General features: G+C 48.9%; 1 protein-coding gene across 1 annotated transcript in view; it reads right to left on the bottom strand.

Annotated features, from left to right (window-relative positions):
• The window catches only part of LOC142251398 (phosphatidylethanolamine-binding protein 1-like), a 46,992-nt gene extending 22,624 nt beyond the window's left edge, over positions 1–24,368 (bottom strand). The window contains exon 1 of the mRNA XM_075324166.1: positions 24,205–24,368. Within this exon, the coding sequence (XP_075180281.1) occupies positions 24,205–24,339 (135 nt within the window). The 5' untranslated portion in view covers positions 24,340–24,368. The remainder of the gene's footprint in view (positions 1–24,204) is intronic.
• Positions 24,369–25,301: the final 933 nt, after the last annotated feature.

Here is a 25,301-nt window from a genome sequence, read left to right as displayed (position 1 = left end):
TGAAATGCTGATACAGTTGAAAGAAGTCATAAAAGAGGGAGCGCTTTGCCGCTGTGCCGAGATGTGCCCACTGTGCCGAGATGTGCCCGCTGTGCCGAGATGTGCCCGCTGTGCCAAGATGTGCCCGCTGTGCAGAGGTGCAGAACAAATGACACTAGAGACTGGAGCAGTGGGGGAAAGAGAAAAGGTGAGTATTTATTTTAAATCAGTGAGTATACTGATGAAAGACTATGGGAGTACATTATAATATATGCAGGACTATGGAAGTGCATTACACTATTTGGAGGACTATGTGAGGTGCATTATTCTATATAGAGTGCTATGGAGTGTATTGTAATTTATGGAGGACTATGGAGAGTGCATATAATACATGGAGGACTATGTGGTGCATTATACATTATGGAGCACTATGTGGGGCTTATATTAACATGGAGGGCTACGGGGGAATATTATACTAAATGGAAGGCAAAGTGGAGCCTATTATACTATATGGAGGATAATGGGGGATGCATAACACTACATGGAGGACTATGCAGGGCCAGTTATACTATATAGAAGGCTATGTGGGAGCCATGCTAATATTTGGAAGGCTATATGGAGGCTTTTATACTATTTGGAGGGCTATGTGCCGGCCATTATAATATTTGGAGGGCTATGAGGAAGCCTTTATACTTTAAGGAGGGCTATGTTGGGAGTTACTATACAGTCTGAAGAGGTTTGGGGGCCATTATACTGTATGTACGGTAATCCCATTATACTGCATGGAGGGCTGTGTGGGGGTCACAGTTGAGGGTGTTGTGGAGGAATTCACTCTGGGGGTATCATACAGTGTTTGAGGGGCACTTGTTGGCATCAAGCTTTATGGGTGCAATGAAAGGGGAATCTATGGGCTGCAGTACTTTGTAGGGCTGTAAAGCTGTGAGATACTGTATGTTATGTGACCAAGACGAATATATACAGTACTGACCAAAAGTTTGGACACACCTTCTCATTCAAAGAGTTTTCTTTATTTTAGTTACTAAAAATTGTAGATTCACATTGAAGGCATCAAAACTATGAATTAAAACATGTGGAATGAAATACTTAAAAAAGTGTGAAACAACTTAAAATATGTCTTATATTGTAGGTTCTTCAAAGTAGCCACCTTTTGCTTTGATTACTGCTTTGCACACTCTTGGCATTCTCTTGATGAGCTTCAAGAGGTAGTCACCGGAAATGGTCTTCCAACAGTCTTGAAGGAGGTCCCAGAGATGCTTAGCACTTGTTGGCCCTTTTGCCTTCACTCTGCGGTCCAGCTCCCCCCAAACCAGATTGGGTTCAGGTCTGGTAACTGGAGACCAGGTCATCTGGCGTAGCACCCCATCACTCTCCTTCTTAGTCAAATAGCTCTTACACAGCCTGGAGGTGTGTTTGGGGTCATTGTCCTGTTGAAAAATAAATGATGGTCCATCTAAACGCAAACCGGATGGAATAGCATGCCGCTGCAAGATGCTGTGGTAGGCATGCTGGTTCAGTATGCCTTCAATTTTGAATAAATCTCCAACAGTGTCACCAGCAAAGCACCCCCACACCATCACACCTCCTCCTCCATGCTTCATGGTGGGAACCTGGCATGTAGAGTCCATCCGTTCACCTTTTCTGCGTCGCACAAAGACACGGTGGTTGGATCCAAAGATCTCAAATTTGGACTCATCAGACCAAAGCACAGATTTCCACTGGTCTAATGTCCATTCCTTGTGTTCTTTAGCCCAAACAGGTCTGTTATGCTTGTTGGCCGTCCTTAGCAGTGGTTTCCTAGCAGCTATTTTAACATGAAGGCCTGCTGCACAAAGTTTCCTCTTAATAGTTATTCTAGAGATGAGAAGTTGTGTCCAAACGTTTGGTCTGTACTGTGTATATATATATATATATATATATATATATATATATATATATATATATATTATTTTTTGCAGGTGGGCAATTAGATCTTCTGCTCTGGGGCCCCATAATTTCTATATAGACCTGATCAGAGGAAACGTATAATAGAAACACAAGCAGCGACTTCTGTATTACCAACTCCTGGTTTTGTCTTACAAATAACAAAGACTAACCAAATACTTAATGTGTGCACGTGGCCTCTAACAGTTTTTACAAAATTCATAGTAGCAAAAAAATTTTGCAACTTCTGCTTTTTCTATACCAACCCTCCCCAGCTCCACCAACTTTTTGCAATGTGGGCAAATCTTAGCCACAGATGGCATTGTAATGCGCGCCCAACAACGTCATCATAATTTACTCCACCAAAATGGTGTAAATTAAGACAGAAATGTACTCCAATCCCTGACTGTAATACTTCTCCTGTGATGCTGCACAGCAGCTGGAAAATATGCAAAATTCATAAAACAGTGTATGCCTCTTACTGTAGGTGGTACATCTTATGCCGGCGTCACACGGTACGATATATTGGGCGATATGTCGTTGGGGTCATGTCGTTAGTGACGCACATCCTGCATCGTTTGACATATCGTACCGTGTGACACCTCCGAACGACAGTGAATGAGCAAAAATACTCACCTTATCGTTGTTCGTTGACACGTCGTTCATTTTCAAAATGTCGGTCCTCCTTCTGTGCTCCGCTTTTTCATCGTTCCCAAGGCAGCACACATCGCTCCGTGTGACACCCCGGGAGCGATGAACTGCAGCTTACCTGCGTCCCGCCGGCAATGTAACATCCCGCTCATCTCCGCCCCTCCGCTTCTATTGGGCGGCCGCTCTGTGACGTCGCTGTGACGCCGAACGTCCCTCCCCCTTCAGGAAGAGGTTGTTCGCCGCCCACAGCAAGGTCGTCCGGGAGGTAAGTACATCTGACGGGGGGTTAACGACTTTGTGCGCCACGGGCAACTAATTGCCCGTGACGCACAAATGACGGGGGGCGGGTACGATCGCTCGTGCGATCGCACGATAGATCGTCCCGTGTGACGCCGGCATTACTCCAGTGCATCTTTCATCAAGACTACCATGCAAAACAGTAAACTGTAAGGTTATGGCTCCTTTTGTTCACTGTCCTCATTCAGTATCTTAGAAGGAACAATGTTTATACTCGCAGCAGAAAACAAGTTTATAGGGTGAAGCTTATTCCTCTGCTAGACCCACAGGCCAGCAAAACAAGCCAGATTATACACAGTACAGTTTTCTGAGGTCTGACTACTGCAACTGTTGCAAAGAAAAACAAGAAAGAATGTTTGTTTCTTGGCAACTTTTGCATATGGCAATTAGTGCTAAACAAGCATTTACAAGATCTTTAAGATGTCAGGCTCTATAATTTTACACAGTGTTTAATTATCGTACACTTTTTTGCGCTATCATATGTAAAGGCTGTCACAGCTCTTTAAAGGGACAGTATGCTTTGGACAACCGGATTACAGGATGTCCCTTACTGAGACCCACAGTAAAAAGCCATAGAGTTGGGTTGCAACAAGAACAATGGTAACCTATGCGAACTGAGCAATTCCGATCATTCAATGTGTAACAGACTATAAATCAATCGCCAATTGGTAAAAGTTTCCAGATCGACAGTCGATCAGTTTGGCATCTGTCTCTAGGGGCCAAGTACCGGTCACTGCTGTTAACTATTTAGATGCTGCTGTCACTCCCTGGCAGCAAAGTTTAAATAGAATGCAAATCAGTGCCCACAAAGAATGGCTCCTATCGCCCCAACATTATTACTGGGTTACTATAGCAGCCAAATGTCTCCTGAAGACACCGGTCACTGTCTTAGTGGTCCTCGTATAAAGCTCAGCTATATTGCAGTAGATAGTATAAGTGGTCAAATGACAGCAGGTTCAAGTCCGCTATGGGACTAAAAAAAATAAAGAAAAATAGTTCAATTATAAAAATTGAAAGAGGTATATAAAAGTTTTTTTTCCCTGTTAAAAATAAAAGGAAAAACAACATTTGGCGTCGCCGCATTTGTAAAAGTTTGATCTAAAATCTGTAAATGAGAAAAAAGAAAATCAAAACACCAAAATTCATGTCATCTCACGTCCCAAAAATGTAATAAAAAAACAATTAAAACCTTTGATATTCATGAAATTGGTAGCAATAAAAAGAAATGCTCTCACTGCACGAAAGACAAACCCTCACACATCAACAGAAAAATAAAAATGTGACAAGTCTTAGAAAACGGTGACATGAAGCAAAACATTATATTTGGTTATTTTTTTTAACAATATATTCTGAATTTTTTGTTATCACTTAAAGCAAACTAACCACCAGGATTTTCCTATATAAACTAAAGCCAGTGTTATACTGGCGCTATCATGCTGATTCTAAACATTCCTTTAGTTGTCAGAATGGATGTATAGTTTTTGAAATATAGGCAATTAAACTTACCGAAATCTAAAGCTTTTTCTTTGGCAGCTGCCGAATAGCTAAGATGTGGGTTCGGTTTTGCTATCTATTCCTGCCCCTGTCTGCTGCCAGGCCTCTGTAGATGCTAAACTGTATGGGCTCCTTCTAGGTATGAGTCAGTTATGTGATAGAGGAGTGTTAGAAATGCAGCCCATACAGTCTAAAGCCCGCTACACACGCTTCAATATATCTCACAATCCGTCGTTGGGGTCAAGTCGTAAGTGACGCACATCCGGCATCGTTTGTGAGGTATCTGCGTGTGACAGCTACATGCGATCAGGATTGAACGCAAAACCGTTGATCGCAAACACATCGTATCATTCTCTAGAATTGAGCGTTTTGTTGCACGAACCTAGTGAATTGTAACGTGTGACATCCCTCATACGATTTTGTTGTCTGATGCTATGTGCGCAGGTGTGCGCTCTGCACCGCAGCTTAAAAAAGGTCTGCTTCAGAGCGCAGCTGAAAAGCTGCGTTCTGAAGCGCCTCACAATGTCTGTCATGCACTAATCTCTGTCAGTCCGTCACTATCTCTGTCCCTCACTCTCAGTCCATGTCAGTCTATCCCCCTCTCTCATATACTCACCGATCCCCGATCCCTGGCGCTGCACGGCATTCACACTGCTCCGGCGGCTTTTACTGTTTTGAAAAAGCCGGCCGCCCATTAAACAATTTCGTATTCCCTGCTTTCCCCGCCCACCAGCGCCTATGATTGGTTACAGTGAGACACGCCCCCACTCTGAGTGACAGGTGTCACACTGCACCCAATCACAGCAGCCGGTGGGCGTGTCTATACTGTGTAGTGAAATAAATAATTAAATAATTAAAAAAAACGGCGTGCGGTTCCCCCCATTTTTAAAACCAGCCAGATAAAGCCATACGGCTGAAGGCTGGTATTCTCAGGATGGGGAGCTCCACGTTATGGGGAGCCCCCCACCCTAACAATATCAGCCAACAGCCGCCCAGAATTGCCGCATACATTATATGCGACAGTTCTGGGACTGTACCCGGCTCTTCCCGATTTACCCTGGTGCGTTGGCAAATCGGGGTAATAAGGAGTTATTGGCAGCCCATAGCTGCCAATAAGTCCTAGATTAATCATGTCAGGCGTCTATGAGACACCCTCCATGATTAATCTGTAAGTTACAGTAAATAAACACACACCCGAAAAAATCCTTTATTAGAAATAAAAACACACACATATACCCTGGTTCACCACTTTAATCAGCCCCAAAAAGCCCTCCTTGTCCGGCGTACTCCAGGATGGTCCAGCGTCGCTTCCACCGCAGCTGCATGGAGGTGACCGGAGCCGCAGCAGACACAGCCGCTCCGGTCACCTCCATGCAGCAAATGAAGACAGCCGTGCGATCAGCTGCTGTCACTGAGGTTACCCGCGGCCACCGGTGGATGCAGCGGTGGCCGCGGGTAACCTCAGTGACAGCAGCTGATCGCGCGGCTGTCTTCATTTGCTGTGTGGAGGTGACCGGAGCGGCTGTGTGTGCTGCAGCTCTGGTCACCTCCATGCAGCAGCGCTGGATGCGACGCTGGATCATCCTGGATTACGCCGGACAAGGAGGGCTTTTTGGGGCTGATTAAAGTGGTGAACCAGGGTATATGTGTGTGTTTTTATTTCTAATAAAGGATTTTTTTCTGGTGTGTGTGTTTATTTACTGTAACTTACAGATTAATCATGGAGGGTGTCTCATAGACGCCTGACATGATTAATCTAGGACTTATTGGCAGCTATGGGCTGCCAATAACTCCTTATTACCCCGATTTGCCAACGCACCAGGGTAAATCGGGAAGAGCCGGGTACAGTCCCAGAACTGTCGCATATAATGTATGCGGCAATTCTGGGCGGCTGTTGGCTGATATTGTTAGGGTGGGGGGCTCCCCATAACGTGGAGCTCCCCATCCTGAGAATACCAGCCTTCAGCCGTATGGCTTTATCTGGCTGGTTTTAAAAATGGGGGGAACCGCACGCCGTTTTTTTTAATTATTTAATTATTTATTTCACTACACAGTATAGACACGCCCACCGGCTGCTGTGATTGGGTGCAGTGTGACACCTGTCACTCAGAGTGGGGGCGTGTCTCACTGTAACCAATCATAGGCGCTGGTGGGCGGGGAAAGCAGGGAATACGAAATTGTTTAATGGGCGGCCGGCTTTTTCAAAACAGTAAAAGCCGCCGGAGCAGTGTGAATGCCGTGCAGCGCCGGGGATCGGGGATTGGTGAGTATGTGAGAGAGGGCTGCTAACTTCAGTTACTCAGGAGATTAGCGGTCACCGGTGAGTCTTCACTGGTGACCGCTAATCAGGACGCGACACAGACACAGCCAGCATCACAATGAAGTCGGGTGAAGTTCACCCGAGTTCATTCTGACAGTGCGGCTCTGTCTGTGTCTGCTGTCATCTGCCATTCAGCTCTGCTACATGGCTGTCTGTGTCTGCTGTTAGCGGCCATGTAGCAGAGCTGAATGGCAGATGACATAGTAAAAACGCATCCCACATTACACACGCTTGGCAAGTCAATAAATAAAAAAAAAAAAAAAAGGTGCTCAATGCATACGTCACAGAACACATGATCTAAAGGATCGCACACAAAATTGACCAATTTAACATAGACTACTAACGCTCGTGTGACAGCAAATGAACGACCAACGTGAAATCTCATAGATCCCGTATGCAACCTGGGCGTGTCACATCGCAAATGCGATTGTACAACTAATTGCAACGTGTAAAGTGGGCTTAAGGCCTCCTTCACACATCTGTGTCTCCAGTACGTGTTTTGTCTGTTTCCTCACATGCCGAAGACACGGGCAGAAGTAGACGCATTAAAATCATTGGGTTTGCGCTCACGTGCGTGTTTTGCCATGGACCGTGTGTCCGTGTAGAGCATATGTATGACCGTGTGCTCCACATGTAGACCTGTCCGTTTTTCTCCGGCATCACGGGTGTCACACGGACCGCACAGATGTGATCCATGTGACACGCTCTGGAGAAAACACACGTGTCTGTGAATTAAAATTAATTTCTATACTCACCTTCTCCAGCGCTGCTGTCTCTGCCGCTGCTGTCACTTGCTTCCGACCCCCGCTCATTATGCTCATTACATAGTCAATCCACTGCGGGCCGGTAGCAGCAGCAGCGGGTAGTCGGCAGGGTCGGAGACAGTGGATCAGCACCACGGACAGCAACGCCAATGACAGGTGAGCAGAAAATTCCCGTTCTCCGTGTATGGATAGCACACGGAGAACACACATGTGCCATAAACACGGCACACGGAGGGCAATACGCACCTTTGACATGTGCGTGAAAAACGTGCGTGATTTTCACGGACGTGTGAAAGAGGCCTAATATCTACAGAGGTCAGGCAGCATGATAGCACCAGTATAGCACTGGCTTTAGTTTATATAGGAAAATTTTGGTGATTGGGTCGCTTTAAAGTACAACTCCAATGGTGGGTTTTTTCAGTGCAGGGAGTGGTGCTTTTAAAAGGTACTTGGACAACCCTTCTCATTACCCTTGTGCACCTCCATAAAAATAAAGCCTATTTTCACCTCCGCTGCCGACACGGTTCCAGAGAACGTGGGGTGGTGTGACATTTTTATGACATGTGACTCGCCCTCCCCAGGGCTATGGGACACCCAGTGCCGGGCCGGACTAGTCCGGGGGTCGTCAGTGGTGGCGGGGCCCGACTCCGTGACCCTGGCGGGAGTCAATTAATATGGCTTCAGTGGGGGTGCTTAAAGTTTATATTCGTGACGCCACCTGTGGTTTGCGGCTATTAAGCCGCTGCTGCTGTATGGGGCCTCCGGGGCTGGTGGAATGGCAGCTTGGATGGTTCTGCTCCCCACAGGTGGAGCGGTGCCCCGGGGCAACAGTTGGTGTTTGTAAGAGTCTATGATGATGTTGTGTGGATGATACGGTGCAGGGCCGACAGGGCAGTGAAAGAAACAGACACAAGCAGTAGTTTCTTTACCTTCTTTTCTTTTACTTTGACGGAACAGTTCAGTCCCGGGAGACCGTCACAGGTGGTGAAGGGGATCCGGTCAGCCTGGAAGTAGTCGGGGTAATCACCTTGGCCAGTCGAGTATTGAGGCCTACTCCCTGTTCTTCCTTTACTTTTACAGGACCCTGCACTTTGAGTTTAGCAATGTCCCTCTTGCTGCTGGGACTGGTGCTTCGACCCTTGCTCCTAGGATAGGCTGCGCAGGCCCTCTCTGATGCTTCCCTGCTGGGGTCCACACCGGGCCCTGATGATGCAGCTGTACCTGCGGCTTGTTTTGGGGGTCAGGAGACTTGCAGTCCTCCTGCCCTTCGGATTCGGCTACCAGGAAAGGGGTTTACACCCTGGCAACCACAGACTCCGATGTCGAATTCTCTTCTGTGCCTCTCTGCCAATCCCGCTTTACTGGGCCAAGCTATTCCAGCTCCAGGCCCCAGTCCACAGGACAGCACTACTCCACGTCTTCTCTCTCTAAACTTCCCTAACAGACTCACTAACTCCTCCCCCAGGTCAGGCTTTTGGAATGCTCCCTGGAACTCCAGGTTTAGAGCTCCCTCTGCTGGCCTGAGGGAGAAACTGCGTTGAATGTTGAACTTACTGGCTAATAGACTTCCCCAACTACCTCCAGGCTCAGCATTAACCCTTTGGAGGGGCAATGCTGTTGTGGCAACCAGATCCTGGGGTGCCACACTCCCCCGTAGTTAAAACCAGTACTCCCGGACTGAGGAAAAACATAAACAAGACATAACATGTTAGTACATTTCATCCCATTATGGGAGGCGCATTACTTAAATGTTACAAACTTAAATAACAAAGATTATGAGTCTAGTGTGGCTCCCTGCCGGGTGTCCATTACACTGCTCCATGGGGGACCCACCGCGATAAAACCCCCAACGTAGGCTCTGGGCGTGCGTCAGAGCATCAATGACCCCTTTGTATGCACGCCGGATGGGTTTTTCTTCTGGGGTTTGAGCACACTGGTGCTAACTATAAACAAAGTGTTGGCCACCCATAGTCCAGTGGCCCAATTGTCCATTTACTTAATCACCTAAAATAAAAAGCATTCTATACGAGACATTTCAAATAACTATATACACTCTAATAGGTACTTTTTCTTTTTAATCTCTATACCTTGGAGGGGGCTGTCCCCAAGTGCTACGCTGGGACCTGCGTAGTAGGGGTTGTAATTCTTCACTATCTGGTGTGTGTACTACCTCAATGTTGCAGGTTGGCCTAATTGGTAGGGTTGGCAATCTCCTACGGGTTCTTAGATTCACCATAGGTATGACAGATTCACCACTGGCAGGGGGTTGGTTCTCCTGTTCCACTGCTGGCGGGACATCTATTGTTGGGACCGACTTGTCTTCAGGTGGATCCGGGACCTCTTCTGCTGCTGGTTCGACTATTTGCAGGAATGTCAATACTGGTACCACTATAGCATTATTTATTTGGATCCATGTTTTGGGGAATTTTTCAAGTATTGTTTGGATCATCTCTTCCTCTTTTTCTTGAATTTGGGGACCTTCTTGTACTTCTACTTCCTTTTGGAGTTTGCACCGTTCAGGGCACACTTTCAGGCGGTCTCTAGAAACTGTTTGATAGGTTTTGCCTTAGTCTTTGCTTATGAGACACACTTTACTATTGTCAAAATTGGAGGGAATAATGGTGTAGGGTTCATTCTCCCACTAATCATCTAATTTATGCGTTCTCCGCTTTTTCTTGAGGACCTGTTCTCCAGGTGCTAAGGGAGTTGCTTGGGCTGTTTGATTGTAGTTCTTTTCTTGTCTCATTCTGGCTTGGGACAGGCTCTTTTCCACGCATTCCTGAACTTTGCGGTACTGTTGTTGTCGCTCTGTATCCCAAACTTCTATCTCTTGAACCGCTTCAGGTGACACAGTTCCCATTTCAAAGTCTACAGGTAACTTGCCAGGTCTTGCTCGCATCAGGTAAGCAGGGCTGCAGTTGGTCGAGTTTACTTGGATATTATTGTACAAGTCCACTAGATCTGGTAACTTCTCTGGCCACTGGTTTCTTTCTTCCAGAGGTAGAGTCTTGAGCAAATCAATAACCACATGGTTCATTTTCTCGCACAATCCATTGGTTTGGGGGTGGTCAGGTGTTGTTCTTATTTTCTTACAGCTGTACATGTTACAGAACTCTTGGAACACTTCTGCCTCGAATGCAGAGTCTTGATCAGTCAGTACCCTTTCAGGATAACCGTGAGGTCGACAAAAGTATGCTTGAAATGCCCTAGCTGCTGTTCTGGCTGTTTGGTCTTTCACAGGCACTACTACCAGGAAACGAGAGGAATGGTCCACAATGGTGAGGGCGTAAACATAGCCTGACCGGCTTGGTGTTAACTTCACGTGGTCCAGGGCCACCAACTCTAGGGGCTGCTTCGTGACAAATGGCTGTAGGGGAGACCTCTGGCTGGTATCATCCTTCCGCCTCAGGTTACATGGATCACAGTCTCGGCACCACTTCGACTGCCTTTCTCATGTGCACCCAGTAGAACCGATCGCGGAGTAGGATCTTCAACTTCTTCCACCCGAAGTGTCCTGCTCTATCAAGGTAAGCTGCTAGGACCATTGGAGCATCCCTCTGTGGGACCACTATCTGCCAGACAAATTCATTTGTTCGCCAGTTGACATATCTCTTGCATAGCTTGCCTTTGTAGAGAAACAGTCGTCCCCTCTCCTTCCACAGCTGTTGGGCTTCTTGTGGAGCATCGGGACCAAGATTGGTTTCGGCTTGTGCCAGCTTTTCTTTAACTAATCGGACGGCTGGGTCACTGTCCTGGGTTTCTTCCCATTTATGGTGGAGTAATGGGTTGATAGAAACCTCTTGCTGACTCGAGCGCTTTCCTCTTACAGCATGCTCACACTGGGAGACACCTTGTCCATGGAAAGCTGGTAACTCTCTCTTCCAGTTCATCCAGGTCTTCTCCAGACTCGAGTAAGTGAGGCATTCTGGACAGCGTATCCGCATTGTTATTCTTCTTGCCAGCCCGGTACTTGATGGTAAAGTCAAAGTTGGACAGTCGAGCCATCCATCGCTGTTCTAGTGCACCTAGCTTAGCTGTTGCCAGGTGAGTCAACGGATTGTTGTCCGTTAAGATGGTAAACTTGGCCGACGCCAGATAGTGCTTGAAGCATTCAGTCACTGCCCAGACGATAGCGAGGAGCTCCAGCTTGAAGGAACTGTAGTTTTCTGGATTCCTTTCTGTGGGACGAAGCTTCCTACTGGCGTAAGCTATCACCTTCTCTCTGCCTCCCAGCACCTGGGACAGAACTGCTCCCAATCCCACGTTGCTGGCATCTGTGTATAGTACAAACGGCTGGCTGTAGTCAGGGTAGGCCAGAATTTCTTCTCCAGTGAGAGCCCTTTTCAGCCAGACAAAGGATGCTTCTATTTGGCTATTCCATTCAAATGGAGGGCTTTGCTTCTTAGCCTTCTTTGGCTGGCCCACCAGGAGATCTTGAAGAAGCGCTGCTATCTTTGTGAAACCATCAATGAACCTTCGGTAGTAGCCCACCAGCCCAAGGAACTGCCGCACCTCCTTTACCGTGGTGGGTATTGGCCAGTCCTTGATTATTGTGACTTTCTCTGGATCAGGTGCCACACCTTCTACGCTGACCACATGACCCAGGTACTGTACCTTTGGCTTCAAGAGGTGACATTTGGATGGCTTTATTTTCAGGCCATACTCTGACAAGGACTCAAACACTTCTGCTAAGTGCCTCAGGTGGTCTTCATAGGTCTTGGAATAGACTATGACGTCACCCAGGTACAATAGCACGGTTTCAAAGTTAGAATGGCCCAAGCAGCACTCCATCAATCTCTGAAATGTTCCTGGGGCGTTGCAGAGCCCGAAAGGCATACAATTGAACTCGCAGAGACCCATTGGTGTCGTGAATGCAGTCTTCTCCTTATCTGCCTCTGCCACGGGAACCTGCCAATACCCACTGGTGAGATCCAAGGTGGAGAAATAGTTAGCCGATTTTAAAGCTGCTAATGACTCTTCTATTCTGGGTAGTGGATAAGCATCTTTATGTGTAATGCGGTTAATTTGCCTGTAGTCAACACACATTCTCATTGTGCCATCTTTTTTCTTTATAAGCACTAGGGGAGCTGCCCAGGGGCTACAACTATCTCTCATAACCCCAGCCTCCTTCATTTCCCGTAACATTTCTTTGCACGCTGATACTGTGCTGGGGGTACATGGCGGTATCTCTCTTTAATGGGATGATGGTCACCAGTAAGGATTTGATGTTTAACCCCTTTTACCTGCCCAAAATCTAGGGGGTGTTGGCGGAAGACCCGCTCGTATTCCTGTACCACCCGGTAAACCCCATGCTTTTGGTGTGAGGAGGTGGAGTCGGTGCCCACATGTAATTTTTGGCACCAGTCCTCCAGCTGTCCCTTGGAGCCATTGTCTTCCGCCTGGTCGGACGGGATCAAGGGTTCTACTGCTTTGATGGAATTGTTACCGACAGTGTACAGTTTTGCTACAGTGGCGTACCGGGGTAGTTTGGCTTCCTCCTCCCCACAATTCAGAACGCGGACGGGCACTCTTCCCTTGCGGACGTCTGCTACCCCTCTGGCTATCAGGACTCCAGGCCTACTGTCTGAATACACAGGTTCCACCAGGGCTTGGTAATCTTGACCCTTGAGGCCTATTGCTGCCCGACACCATATCAACATTTCACTTCTTGGGGGTATTGCAATGGGAAAGGGGTCACTTACCCTCACACTGCCAATTTCTCCTCCGGCCAGCTCTACCTGCTGCCTCCTCATCAGGGCTCTGATCTCCCTCTGTAGGGCACGCTGCTGCCCGGAGCTGGCAGTTTCAGCCGCCTGCTGCAACAAAATTATCACTTCGGCAAGACAATTTTCCATTACATTTGTACCAATGGTTAGCAGTGGGTTAGATTCCTTGTGATCAATATCTACAATTATCATCCCCTGACATGCAATTCTACCCGGTTACTTCCTTATACCCAATTTGAGGCAAGGGCTGACCATTATTGGCCACAATTGTTAAATCATCATCTGGGCCATGGTCAATGTCTGAATCAGCCCAATATCTTTTGTACAGTTTATAAGGGATGGTCGTTACCTGGTACCCCGTACCCAGGAGGGCAGTCAAAGGGATCCCATCCAGCACAATAGGAAGGACCGGTCGTCCTCCCACATACTTGCTGCGACTGGGGGTTGAGCCGGGCTTTCTTACCCCTGGGGGTTGGCTCCTGGCCCCAGGTTCGGCCCATTTAAAGGACAGTATCTTGCGTAGTGCCCCGCCTGGTTGCAGCGGCGGCAGATCGGTTGTCCAGCTGGGTCGTACCGGTCTGTGGTCGGCGGAATCCTCCTTTGTTGCATCCACGGGACGTCATCTGGACTGGAGGCCAACTCGATTCTCGCTGGCGGTGGGGTCACTTGTAGAGACTGCACCCAAAGGAATTTCATTTTTATTTCTGCTGCAGTGCGGGTGTCAAAAGTACTCTTCAACTTGGCCAGTATCTGGGTTACTGTCCCTTTATCTGTATCAGGCCAGGACTTTACTTCACGCTGGGCTGCGCCAGCTAACTGTCCTATTATTATGCCCACGTTCTGGCTCTCAGTCAGAGGGTACACTTTAAACAAGCTATGCAGCCTTTCTCTGAAGTCGCTCAGGGTATGTGACTCCCCGGAGTACTGCGGTAGCCAGTCCGCTCCCGGAAGGTATGGCATGGTAAGCGGCATTACAGGCGCTGCAGCGGGAACTGGGGCGACGGCGACTGGGATCACATTGGCCGGTGCTGCTGCGTCTTGGGCTATAGCAGCCCCCTGTTCTCCCTCGGTGTCGGACATCTTCCTTCCCCCTTAGTGGACCTTACCAGGCTCCGCTCCCTTTTCAAAATCTCTTCTGAGTCGCGCGGGGTTAACGAACCTCTGCTCTGATGGCGCGCTCTCTTCGCGCTCTTTTTCGGGCACGCCCTTCTTCCTGCGCTCGGCAGTGCTAATGGCGGCGGCTTTCACACAATAAAATACAGTTCTTTCAAGGCGCACAGTACCCGGTGGGGGCCGAGCACGTTATCCTGTTCATGACGCCAAGTTTGACTCGCCCACCCCAGGGCTATGGGACACCCGGTGCCAGGCCGGACTAGTCCGGGGATCGTCAGTGGTGGCGGGGCCCGACTCCGTGACCCTGGCGGGAGTCAATTAATAAGGCTTCAGTGGGGGTGCTTAAAGTTTATATTCGTGACGCCACCTGTGGTTTGCGGCTATTAAGCTGCCGCTGCTGTATGGGGCCTCCGGGGCTGGTGGAATGGCAGCTTGGATGGTTCTGCTCCCCACAGGTGGAGTGGTGCCCCGGGGCAACAGTTGGTGTTTGTAAGAGTCTATGATGATGTTGTGTGGATGATACGGTGCAGGGCCGACAGGGCAGTGGAAGAAATGTGACGCCCTGGCAAAGCCAGGTTGTCACAGAGAGTTAATCCTCCTTGGTAACATGATCCCACACCGATGCAGCAGGACAAACCACAGCCCCCAGGGTAAGAGAAAAGCAGAGCAGAGGGGAGGGGCTGGAGCAGAGTGTTTGGAGAGGCAGACAGAAGAGGAGTCTGGAGTTGTAGCTCCCAGGTTGATAGTGAAGCGTGCTCCGAGAGGGCCGGGACAGGCTGTGAGTGAGGAAGGGGCCAGAGGTAGCCGGGGCAGGGTAGTGGCCCCCCGGTACCTGGGTGACCCGGATCACTGCAGGGGAGTGTATTCCCCGTTCCCGGCTGAGGAGAAAGAGGAAGAGAGTGGAGAGAAAGGCACCTGGCTGCAGGGAAAGAACAACAGGAGCTGCTGCACCGTGTGTGGGACACTAACACCCCCGTACCGAAGGCTGCGGACACCGGCAATTCCTAGTTACCAGTGACTCTCTGTGAACTACTTGTGAGTATGCCCGTGCCTTCAGGCACCGCACCGCAGCACTGCGCCCTGCTTATCCCCGAACGTGTCCACAATCACCACAACCGTGGGTGGCGTCACGGACAATCTCCCTTACCAAATCCCCTTTTACTGTGGAGCCTGGGATCACAGACTGGGTCACGCCACTATGATACCCACAGAAGTGACCTCGTGGCCCGGATCTGAGTACCCCCTGGTCCCCGGGCGACACATTTGGCGTCACGAACAGGATCGAACCCATCCAGTTACCTGGAGGAAGCGCGCCTTGTTCTGGACTGTCAGCGGTGATCCGCTGCAAAAATTTTGAAAGTCGCCATCTTTGCCGCCATTTTGGGCGCGAAAATCTCCCGCCCAGCACCTTCTTCCCCAAGCGGTGGGTGCGAAAAAGAGGCTCCGCCCCCTGAGAACGCGGGCGGAAGTGAAGCTCCGGAGGACCGGAAGCGAAAGGAAAACTTTAAAAGTTGCTAGAAGGACTGCTCCCGAGATACCAAGGGGGAGCAGGAAGAAGGAACCGCAGTTCATGTGACCAGGACTGTAAAGGCAGGGACGCCAGGACTTTGCCTAATTCCGTTCCTGGACAAGCAGTAGCCGCAACCCCGATGACATCTTACCCGGCTCCGACAGTTCGCCCAGCCGCCACGGTGATGACGTCGGCTCCGGCAGTCCGCCCGGCCGCAACGGAGGTGGCACCCGATTGGAAGTCTGCCCCAGATGTGGCGCCAGCCGCTCCCAGGTACCCCGTCACGGCTGTGGAGCAGCCGGAGTGCACCTGCAGAGAGGAGGAGCAGGCCAGTGAGAGATGGAGCCCTCGGCAGTTAGCGAGGCCGGTTGTAGCCGTGCCGAGGGCATCCAAGTGGGCCTGGCTTCTGAGCAGGAGGCAGAGCACGGAACCCGTGCCCCGTACTGGGAGTGGCGGCAGCGGCAGCGGTAGTGGAGCATGGACGGCTACCCACAAGTTAAAAAGTTGACTGTTTATGGACTGTCACCCCTGTTGAACGCCCTCAAGTTCAGGAGGAGGCCATCTGCTCCGCAGGTGTGGGGTGGCAGAACGGTTTAAAGTTTTAGAAAACGTACCTCCCAATGTGGGAAGATGTATGATTGTAATGTGTTGATTTTTCCAGTTTTAATAAATGTTGGTGTCCAGACGGCCTGAGGACGGGCCGTGTTTTACCAAGGGGGTGTGTGACGCCCTGGCAAAGCCAGGTTGTCACAGAAAGAGTTAATCCTCCTTGGTAACATGATCCCACACCGATGCAGCAGGACAAACCACAGCCCCCAGGGTAAGAGAAAAGCAGAGCAGAGGGGAGGGGCTGGAGCAGAGTGTTTGGAGAGGCAGACAGAAGAGGAGTCTGGAGTTGTAGCTCCCAGGCTGATAGTGAAGCGTGCTCCGAGAGGGCCGGGACAGGCTGTGAGTGAGGAAGGGGCCAGAGGTAGCCGGGGCAGGGTAGTGGCCCCCCGGTACCTGGGTGACCCGGATCACTGCAGGGGAGTGTATTCCCCATTCCCGGCTGAGGAGAAAGAGGAAGAGAGTGGAGAGAAAAGGCACCTGGCTGCAGGGAAAGAACAACAGGAGCTGCTGCACCGTGTGTGGGACACTAACACCCCCGTACCGAAGGCTGCGGACACCGGCAATTCCTAGTTACCAGTGACTCTGTGTGAACTACTTGTGAGTACGCCCGTGCCTTCAGGCACCGCACCGCAGCACTGCACCCTGCTCCCTGCTTATCCCCGAACGGGCCCCGGGACCAACCGCCCCTACCCACGGAGGGGTTAACATCCTAAGCTGCATCCCAACACCGTTCCCGGGAGTCCCGCACCTTCATCGCAGCGGTGGTGTCCACAATCACCACAACCGTGGGTGGCGTCACGGACAATCTCCCTTACCAAATCCCCTTTTACTGTGGAGCCTGGGATCACAGACCGGGTCACGCCACCGTGATACCCACAGAAGTGACCTCGTGGCACGGATCTGAGTACCCCCTGGTCCCCGGGCGACACAGAAACAGACACAAGCAGTAGTCTCTTTACCTTCTTTTCTTTTACTTTAACGGAACAGTCCAGTCCTGGGAGACAGGCACAGGTGGTGAAGGGGATCCGGTCGGCCTGGAAGTAGTCGGGGTAATCACCTTGGCCAGTCGAGTATTGAGGCCTACTCCCTGCTCTTCCTTTACTTTTACAGGACCCTGCACTTTGAGTTTAGCAATGTCCCTCTTGCTGCTGGGACTGGTGCTTCGTCCCTTGCTCCTAGGATAGGCTGCGCAGGCCCTCTCTGATGCTTCCCTGCTGGGGTCCACACCGGGCCCTGATGATGCAGTCCTCCTGCCCTTCGGATTCGGCTACCAGGAAAGGGTTTTACACCCTGGCAACCACAGACTCCTATGTCTAATTCTCTTCTGTGCCTCTCTGCCAATCCCGCTTTACTGGGCCAAGCTATTCCAGCTCCAGGCCCCAGTCCACAGGACAGCACTACTCCACGTCTTCTCTCTCTAAACTTCCCTAACAGACCATGCATGTTTGTGCCATTCTCAATGCATGAGGTGGATATCAGCACTGTGCGCCTGATGCTGTCAAAGGTGGAACAGCTATCCTCATTTCTGACAGTGCTGGTAGGCTGTATGATAGATGTAGAGGCGGAGAGAGCGCAGACGTACCAGCCACTAATGGTTTTTCTCATTAAAGGCATGAATTTTGGTCCATATTTGTTATGACATCTCTGACCCATAAACACAATATAAATAAAAATGAATCTTAATCTATACTGTCTGAAAGTGAAATGGCTTTGTTGCCCAGAACAACCAATCAGAGGTCAGTTTTTATTTTTTAAATAACACTGGTGAAGTGAAAGCTGAGCTGTGATTGGTTGCTATTGCAAAAGAAGCTAAGAGAGCACACATTGGGAAATTGGAGGATTATAAACCTGTACACAGGGGGCGGGGGCAGAAAAGAATTACATTTATTCATATAACTAATATATATATAAACTAATTACTAAGTATTGTCATACAGATGTCAAAGAATTAAAGAGGGTAGGTAGTGATGAGGCATTATATAATTATAGAAAATTAAATAAAATATGTAAAAAGCAAATTAAGTTAGCCAAGTTTGAGACAGAGACTCATTGCGAGAGAAAGTAAAAATAATCCTAAAATATTCTTTAACTACATAAACAGTAAAAAACTGAAAAGCGATAGTGTTGGCCCCCTTAAAAATAGTCTTGGTGAAATGGTGGAAGGGAATGAGGGTAAAGCCAACCTGCTGAATGACTTTTTTTCTACGGTTTTTATACAAGAAAATGCCATGGCAGATGACATGACCAGTGATACCATAAATTCACCCTTGAATATTACCTGCTTAACCCAGCAGGAAGTACGCCGCCGCCTCGTAATCACTAAGGTTGACAAATCTCCGGGCCCGGATGGCATACACCCCAGAGTACTACAGGAATTGAGTTCTGTGATAGACCATTATTTTTAATCTTCTCAGATTCCTTAATAACAGGGTCGGTACCGCAGGACTGGCGCATAGCAAATGTGGTGCCAATATTCAAAAAGGGGACAAAAACTGAGCCGGGAAATTATAGGCCGGTAAGTTTAACCTCTACGGTTGGTAAAATCCTTGAGAGATACTATACTGGAGTATCTCAAGAAAAATAACTTTATGACAGAGTATCAACATGGGTTTATGAGGGATCGATCCTGTCAAACTAATTTGATCAGCTTCTATGAAGAGGTAAGTTCAAGCCTGGACCAGGGAAATGCAGTGGATGTTGTGTATATGGACTTTTCAAAAGCTTTTGATACGGTGCCACACAAAAGGTTGGTACATAAAATGAGAATAATGGGGATAGGGGAAAATATGTGTAACTGGGTTAAAAACTGGCTCAGTGATAGGAAACAAAGGGTCGTTATTAATGGTACGTACTCGGACTGGGTCTCAGTTCATAGTGGGGTACCACAGGGGTCAGTATTGGGCCTGCTTCTTTTCAACATATTTATAAATGACCTTGTTGGGGGAATGCGGAGTAGAATTTCAATATTTGCAGATGATACTAAACTCTGCAGGGTAATCAATACAGAGGAGGATAATTTTATATTACAGGGAGATTTATGTAAATTGGAGGATTGGGCTGAGAAGTGGCAATTGAAGTTTAATGTAGATAAATGTAAGGTCATGCACTTGGGTAGAGGAAATAACATTTATGATTATGTACTTAATTGTAGAACACTGGGTAAAACAGAAACAGAAAAAGACTTGGGTGTGTGGGTGGATGGTAAACTTCACTTTAGTGGACAGTGTCAGGCAGCTGCTGCCAGGGCTAATAAAATAATGGGATGTATTAAAAGAGGTATAAGTGTTTATGAAAAAAATATAGTTCTGCCCCTGTACAAGTCACTAGTGCGACCGCACTTAGAATACTGTGTACAATTCTGGTCACCGATATATAAGAAGGACATAGCTGAACTGGAGAGGGTGCAGAGAAGAGCGACCAAGATTATTAGAGGAATGGGTGGGCTGCAATACCAAGACAGGTTATTAAACTTGGGGTTATTTAGTTTGGAAAAACGAAGGCTTAGGGGGGATCTAATCACAATGTATAAATATATGAGGGGACAGTACAGAGACCTTTCCAAAGATCTTTTTACACCTAGGCCTGCGACTGGAACACGGGGGCATCCGCTACGTCTTGAGGAAAGAAGGTTTAATCATAATCACAGACGAGGATTCTTTACTGTACGAGCAGTGAGACTATGGAACTCTCTGCCACATGATGTTGTAATGAGTGATTCACTACTAACATTTAAGCAGAGCCTGGATGCCTTTCTTGAAAAATGTAATATTACCAGTTATGTATATTAGATTTTATGACAGGGTATTGATCCAGGGAACTAGTCTGATTGCCGGATGTGGAGTCAGGAAGGAAATTTTTTCCCCATTGGAACTTGTTTGCCACATTGGGTTTTTTTTGCCTTCCTCTGGATCAACATGTTAGGCTACGGGTTGAACTAGATGGACTTAGGGGCACTTTGCACACTGCGACATTGCAGGTGCGATGTCGGTGGGGTCAAATTGAAAGTGACGCACATCCGGCATCGCATGCGACATCGCAGTGTGTAAAGCCTGGATGATACGATTAACGAGCGCAAAAGCGTCGTAATCATATCATCGGTACAGCGTCGGCGTAATCCATAATTACGCTGACGCCATGGTCCGATGTTGTTCCTCGCTCCTGCGGCAGCACACATCGCTGTGTGTGAAGTCGCAGGAGCGAGGAACATCTCCTACCGGCCTCACTGCGGCTTCCGTAGGATATGCGGAAGGAAGGAGGTGGGCAGGATGTTTACATTCTGCTCATCTCCGCCCCTCCGCTCTGATTGGCCGCCTACTGTGTGACGTCGCAGTGACGCCGCACGACCCGCCCCCTTAACAAGGAGGCGGGCCGCCGGCCACAGGGACGTCGCACGGCAGGTGAGTGTGTGTGTAAAGCTGGCGTAGCGATAACTTTCGCTACGCCAGCTATCACCACATATCGCTGCTGCGACGGGGGCGGGGACTATCGCACTCGACATCGCAGCATCGGCCTGCGATGTCATAGTGTGCAAAGCCCGCCTTAGAGTCTCCCTTCAACCTTAAAAACTATGATACTATGATACTATGTCTCCAAGTGCCAGTCCTGCTGCCAATAGCAGATCAAAGTGTGCTGGGGGAGTAGCTAATGCCAGCTGTGCCCAGGAGCCTGGAGAAGACGCTGGGTGATTCTGGGAAATGTAGTTTCCTAAGGGCTCCGCTGACCACTTCACATTGATCAGAGAAGGAGCTGGAGCCAGAAAGAATAAGAATGTACCACAGTATCTGAAAGCCTGGTTGGTTACTTTAGGAAGGTGTTTTTTTGGCTAAAGGGAGTTTTTAAAAGAAAATGGATTTTTAGGATAACTTTTTTAAATTTAATTTGGTCATGAATCAGCTTAGAAGGTAGCTCAGGAGAAGAGATAGGAGTTCCAGCCCTGCCATCAGAACGAGCTTACTGACAGATTCACTGTTAGCTCATTCTGCAGTCTGCTCTGCACAGTGACACATGTGGGCTGTCAAAGCCCAATATGTTTCACAAAACCCTATTGCAAAAGTAACTGCATTGCCAAAATACTGTGCATGCATTTCACTAACAAAAACCTGCCCTAAAATTATTTAGATCATTCCCTTTTCCCTGTGGTGATGCTGCAGTATATTGTAACACATACGGTCTGGTTTTGGATTACAGATAACCTCACTGACAAGTATGACTTCTCCGCAGGAGGAAACCTCTCTTATGTGCGCACGCTGAGGTTTTGGTTGCAGACGTTTTCTGCATCAAAAACTGCACCTTGTGGCAGAAAAACGCACCAAAAACACGTGATTTTGGTGTGTTTTGTGCCATGTGTTTTTTTTAGTGAAATCATTGGCTGGAAGGTCTAAGGCTATGTGCGCACGTGTGCGCTCTGCACCGCACCTAAAAGGTGCGCTTCAGAGTGCAGCTGAAAAGCTCCGTTCTGAAGCGCATGGTGCCGGCAGAGAACATGCGCTCTGCATGCTGCCTCTCCCTATAGACGGCATGCAAACCGCACGGAAGAAGTGACATGTCACTTCTTAGAACGCAGCGATTCGGCAAGCAGCCGAATCGCTGCGTTCTAACATGCCACGTGCGCACGGCTCCTGCACAATCTCCATAGACTGTGCAGGGGACGCAGGACGCATGCAGTTACGCTGCAGTGCAGAACGCAGCGTAACTGCATGTAATACACACACGTGCGCACATAGCCTAAAAAACACAGGAAAAAACAAAAAAAAAGCACCAAAGAATGATATGCTGCTTCTTTCTTCTGCACCCAAACTGCAAAAAAGAAGTAACATGCGCACAACACTTTAGAATTCTCATAGACTTTGCTGGGATAAGGATAGACCTGCAGATTTGGGCAACAAACTGCACCAAAAATGCAGCGTACGCACAGGGCCATGTGCACAGTGTTTAGACGCACAGTTGCCCCAGTCAAAGCTGCTTTAGCTAAACGCTGGCAGTCATTTTCCTGAGGCAGCTTCCCTGGCAGTTTTACCGTCATTCTTGTGGCACCTCCGCAACTGCCGTCTTATTCTATACTGTAAAATAAAGGGAGCAGGCGGCATCAAAGAGGGAGCCACACAAGGAATGAGCGGGTAAGTATGTGTGACGGGGGTTTAACGACTGTGAGACACGGGCAGCGATTTGCCCATGACGCACAAACGACGGGGGCGGGTACGATCACTCGTGCAATCGCACGACAGATCGTACCGTGTAAAGTCCGCATTAGCTGTGCATTATGTTCATTTTATGGTGCGCTTTGTGATCAATGTGTGGAAGCGCCGCCTGCAGCTAGGACAGCGGTGGCGTGAAATTACACCAGATATGATAAAGAGAGGCAGCTGGGGGCCGTGGTAGAGCCCGAACCCTACCCATGGGTCCACCCCACAGCCCTCTGGATGTAAGACATTACGATTACAAGAAAACTTTAAACACTCACTACACAAAATCTACAACACGGATTTCTTCACTGCAGGCAGCATATTAATCAGTGTAAGGCTATGTTCACACACTGCATCTTTTCTTAACCACAAAGATGCAGCATTTTTGGCCCTAAAGATTTGCACCCGTGGCAGAAACGCCTGCATTTTTGCTGCGTTTTTACCGCATATTACCCAATGTGTGTTTTTTTAAGTCAAATCTATTGAGTGGAAGGGATCAAAAATGCTGGAAAAACGCAAAAAGAATTGCCATACTGTACTGCATCTTCAAAAATGCAGCCAACAAAAGATGCCCAGTGTGGACAGCAAAATAGAAATCTCATTGACCTCAAAAATGCACCAAAAAACGCAGTAAAAGGTGCAGTGTGTGAACATGGCCTAACAGACACAGCTGTACTTCAGTTATCAAGATCCTTCTGACAGGTTCTCTTTACTGGGAAAAAAAGGAAAATAAACTTTACGAAAATGTTCAAATATGTATGTATAAAAAAACAAGATTAAAAAAAATAAAACAAAATTGTTCTATTTCTTAGGTAAAAGATAAAAAATACATAAACACATAAGTGTTACTGCTGGATCCATAACTGTTCACACTATAAAACGCACCCCTTTCTCCGGTATGTGGGACCCCATCAGATCTGCTGGCCTTGGGCTCCTGGTTTTCCAAAAAAAAGGAAAATAAAATGTAATACAAAAAGGAGTCTGATTCCAACCGAGCCCATCTGGCCCTGCAATGACCCGCACCCCGCTCCAGCAACACGGGCGCTATGGAGGGGAGGACAGAATGGAGGTTTTCTAGTTTTGTATTTTGGACAATTGTGGAAACCCCCCCAGACACTGACTCTGGTATCGCTGTCAGTGCACGGTCCTGTGTGATAATGTCTATGTCCCCACCGCAGAGGGGTCCTCCCTACAGAGGGTCTCACTGCACTTTTTAGAACCATTTGCAGTGTTGCTCTATACATTATGTGGCTCCTATACTGGCGGAGTGATGCATAGTGGGCATGTGGTCATGGGATTAGTCTGGCATCACTGTAGATTGGGGTAGAGCCCCTGCAACAATGGGCAGGGCACCCAGCAGATCACCAAGCACCAAATGCCAGCCACTGATGTCACCACACGGTGGTGTTTAAGTGGGGTCACTGTGAATGCCCCACGCTCAGTACCCCTTACACTCAGTGTGGGCACCTGGGCATCCTTATGGGTACAGCTAATTCATCCTTTATACATAATAATTAATATAGTGCTACTGTATAAGTGTCTCCATAACCTGCTGTATTAACCCATCGTAAGCCTGAGCGCTGCCTAACAAGTAATGGACTATAGTGCGGGCACTCACCTCACAAGGCTTCACCACTTGGCCCAGCTTGTCTATACACACAGCTGCGTGCTTCACAGTCAGGGGAAACTGTGGTGTCACGTCCACATCACTGAGCTGCAGCGGGCCGTCCCACTCGCGAACATCAAACACCATCGTGACCGCTGAACAGCCTGGCACTGCCCGTGTGCCCCGTATAAGAACGGCCACTCCGCCCCGCCCCCTGCTGCTCCTACCCAATGACTGACGCGCACCATACGCAGGCTCGGTTGTGATTGGTAGTTGCTGCTCTGTGTGAGTGCAGGTCGGCTCTGGAGCGGGCTCGGGCTTGCAGTGTTTGGGTTGGCACCGGCAGCTGGCACGGAGGTGCTGGTATGAGCTGTGATGGCTCCGGGCACTGATTGCCATGTACATGTAGAAACATAAGCAGCTTGTAGATGGCAAAAGAGAGGGAGGAGCTCAGGACGTTACCTGGCACCTAGTGTAACGCTGCCCTGGCAGAATGATGGCACACAGTCAGCTCTGTACCGTGCGGCTCGCACTCCCACTTTTTGATTGGAACTGCTTAATCCACCTTTATCTGGAGTAACACACACACACACACACCTCCACACCCCCCCCCCACACACACACACACCTCCACACACACCTCCACACACACACACACACACACACACATCCACACACATCCACACACACCATCCCCACACACACACACACACACACACACACACATCCACACCCCCCCCCCACACACACACACACCTCCACACACACACACACACACATCCACACACATCCACACACACCTCCACACACACACCTCCACCCCTCCCCCACACACACACATCCACACCCCCACACACCCCTCCACACACACACACCTCCACACACACACACACATCCACACCCCCCCCACACACACACACATCCACACCCCCACACACCCCTCCACACACACACACACACCCCTCCACACACACACACCCCCCACACACCCCTCCACACACACACACACACCCCCCACACACCCCTCCACACACACACACACACACCCCCCACACACCCCTCCACACACACACACACACACACCCCCCACACACCCCTCCACACACACA

This window comes from Anomaloglossus baeobatrachus, chromosome 1, assembly GCF_048569485.1.
Source record: "Anomaloglossus baeobatrachus isolate aAnoBae1 chromosome 1, aAnoBae1.hap1, whole genome shotgun sequence".
Classification (NCBI taxonomy): domain Eukaryota; kingdom Metazoa; phylum Chordata; class Amphibia; order Anura; family Aromobatidae; genus Anomaloglossus; species Anomaloglossus baeobatrachus.
Note: the sequence above shows the minus strand (reverse complement) of the source record. Positions and strands in the feature narration are given on the sequence as shown.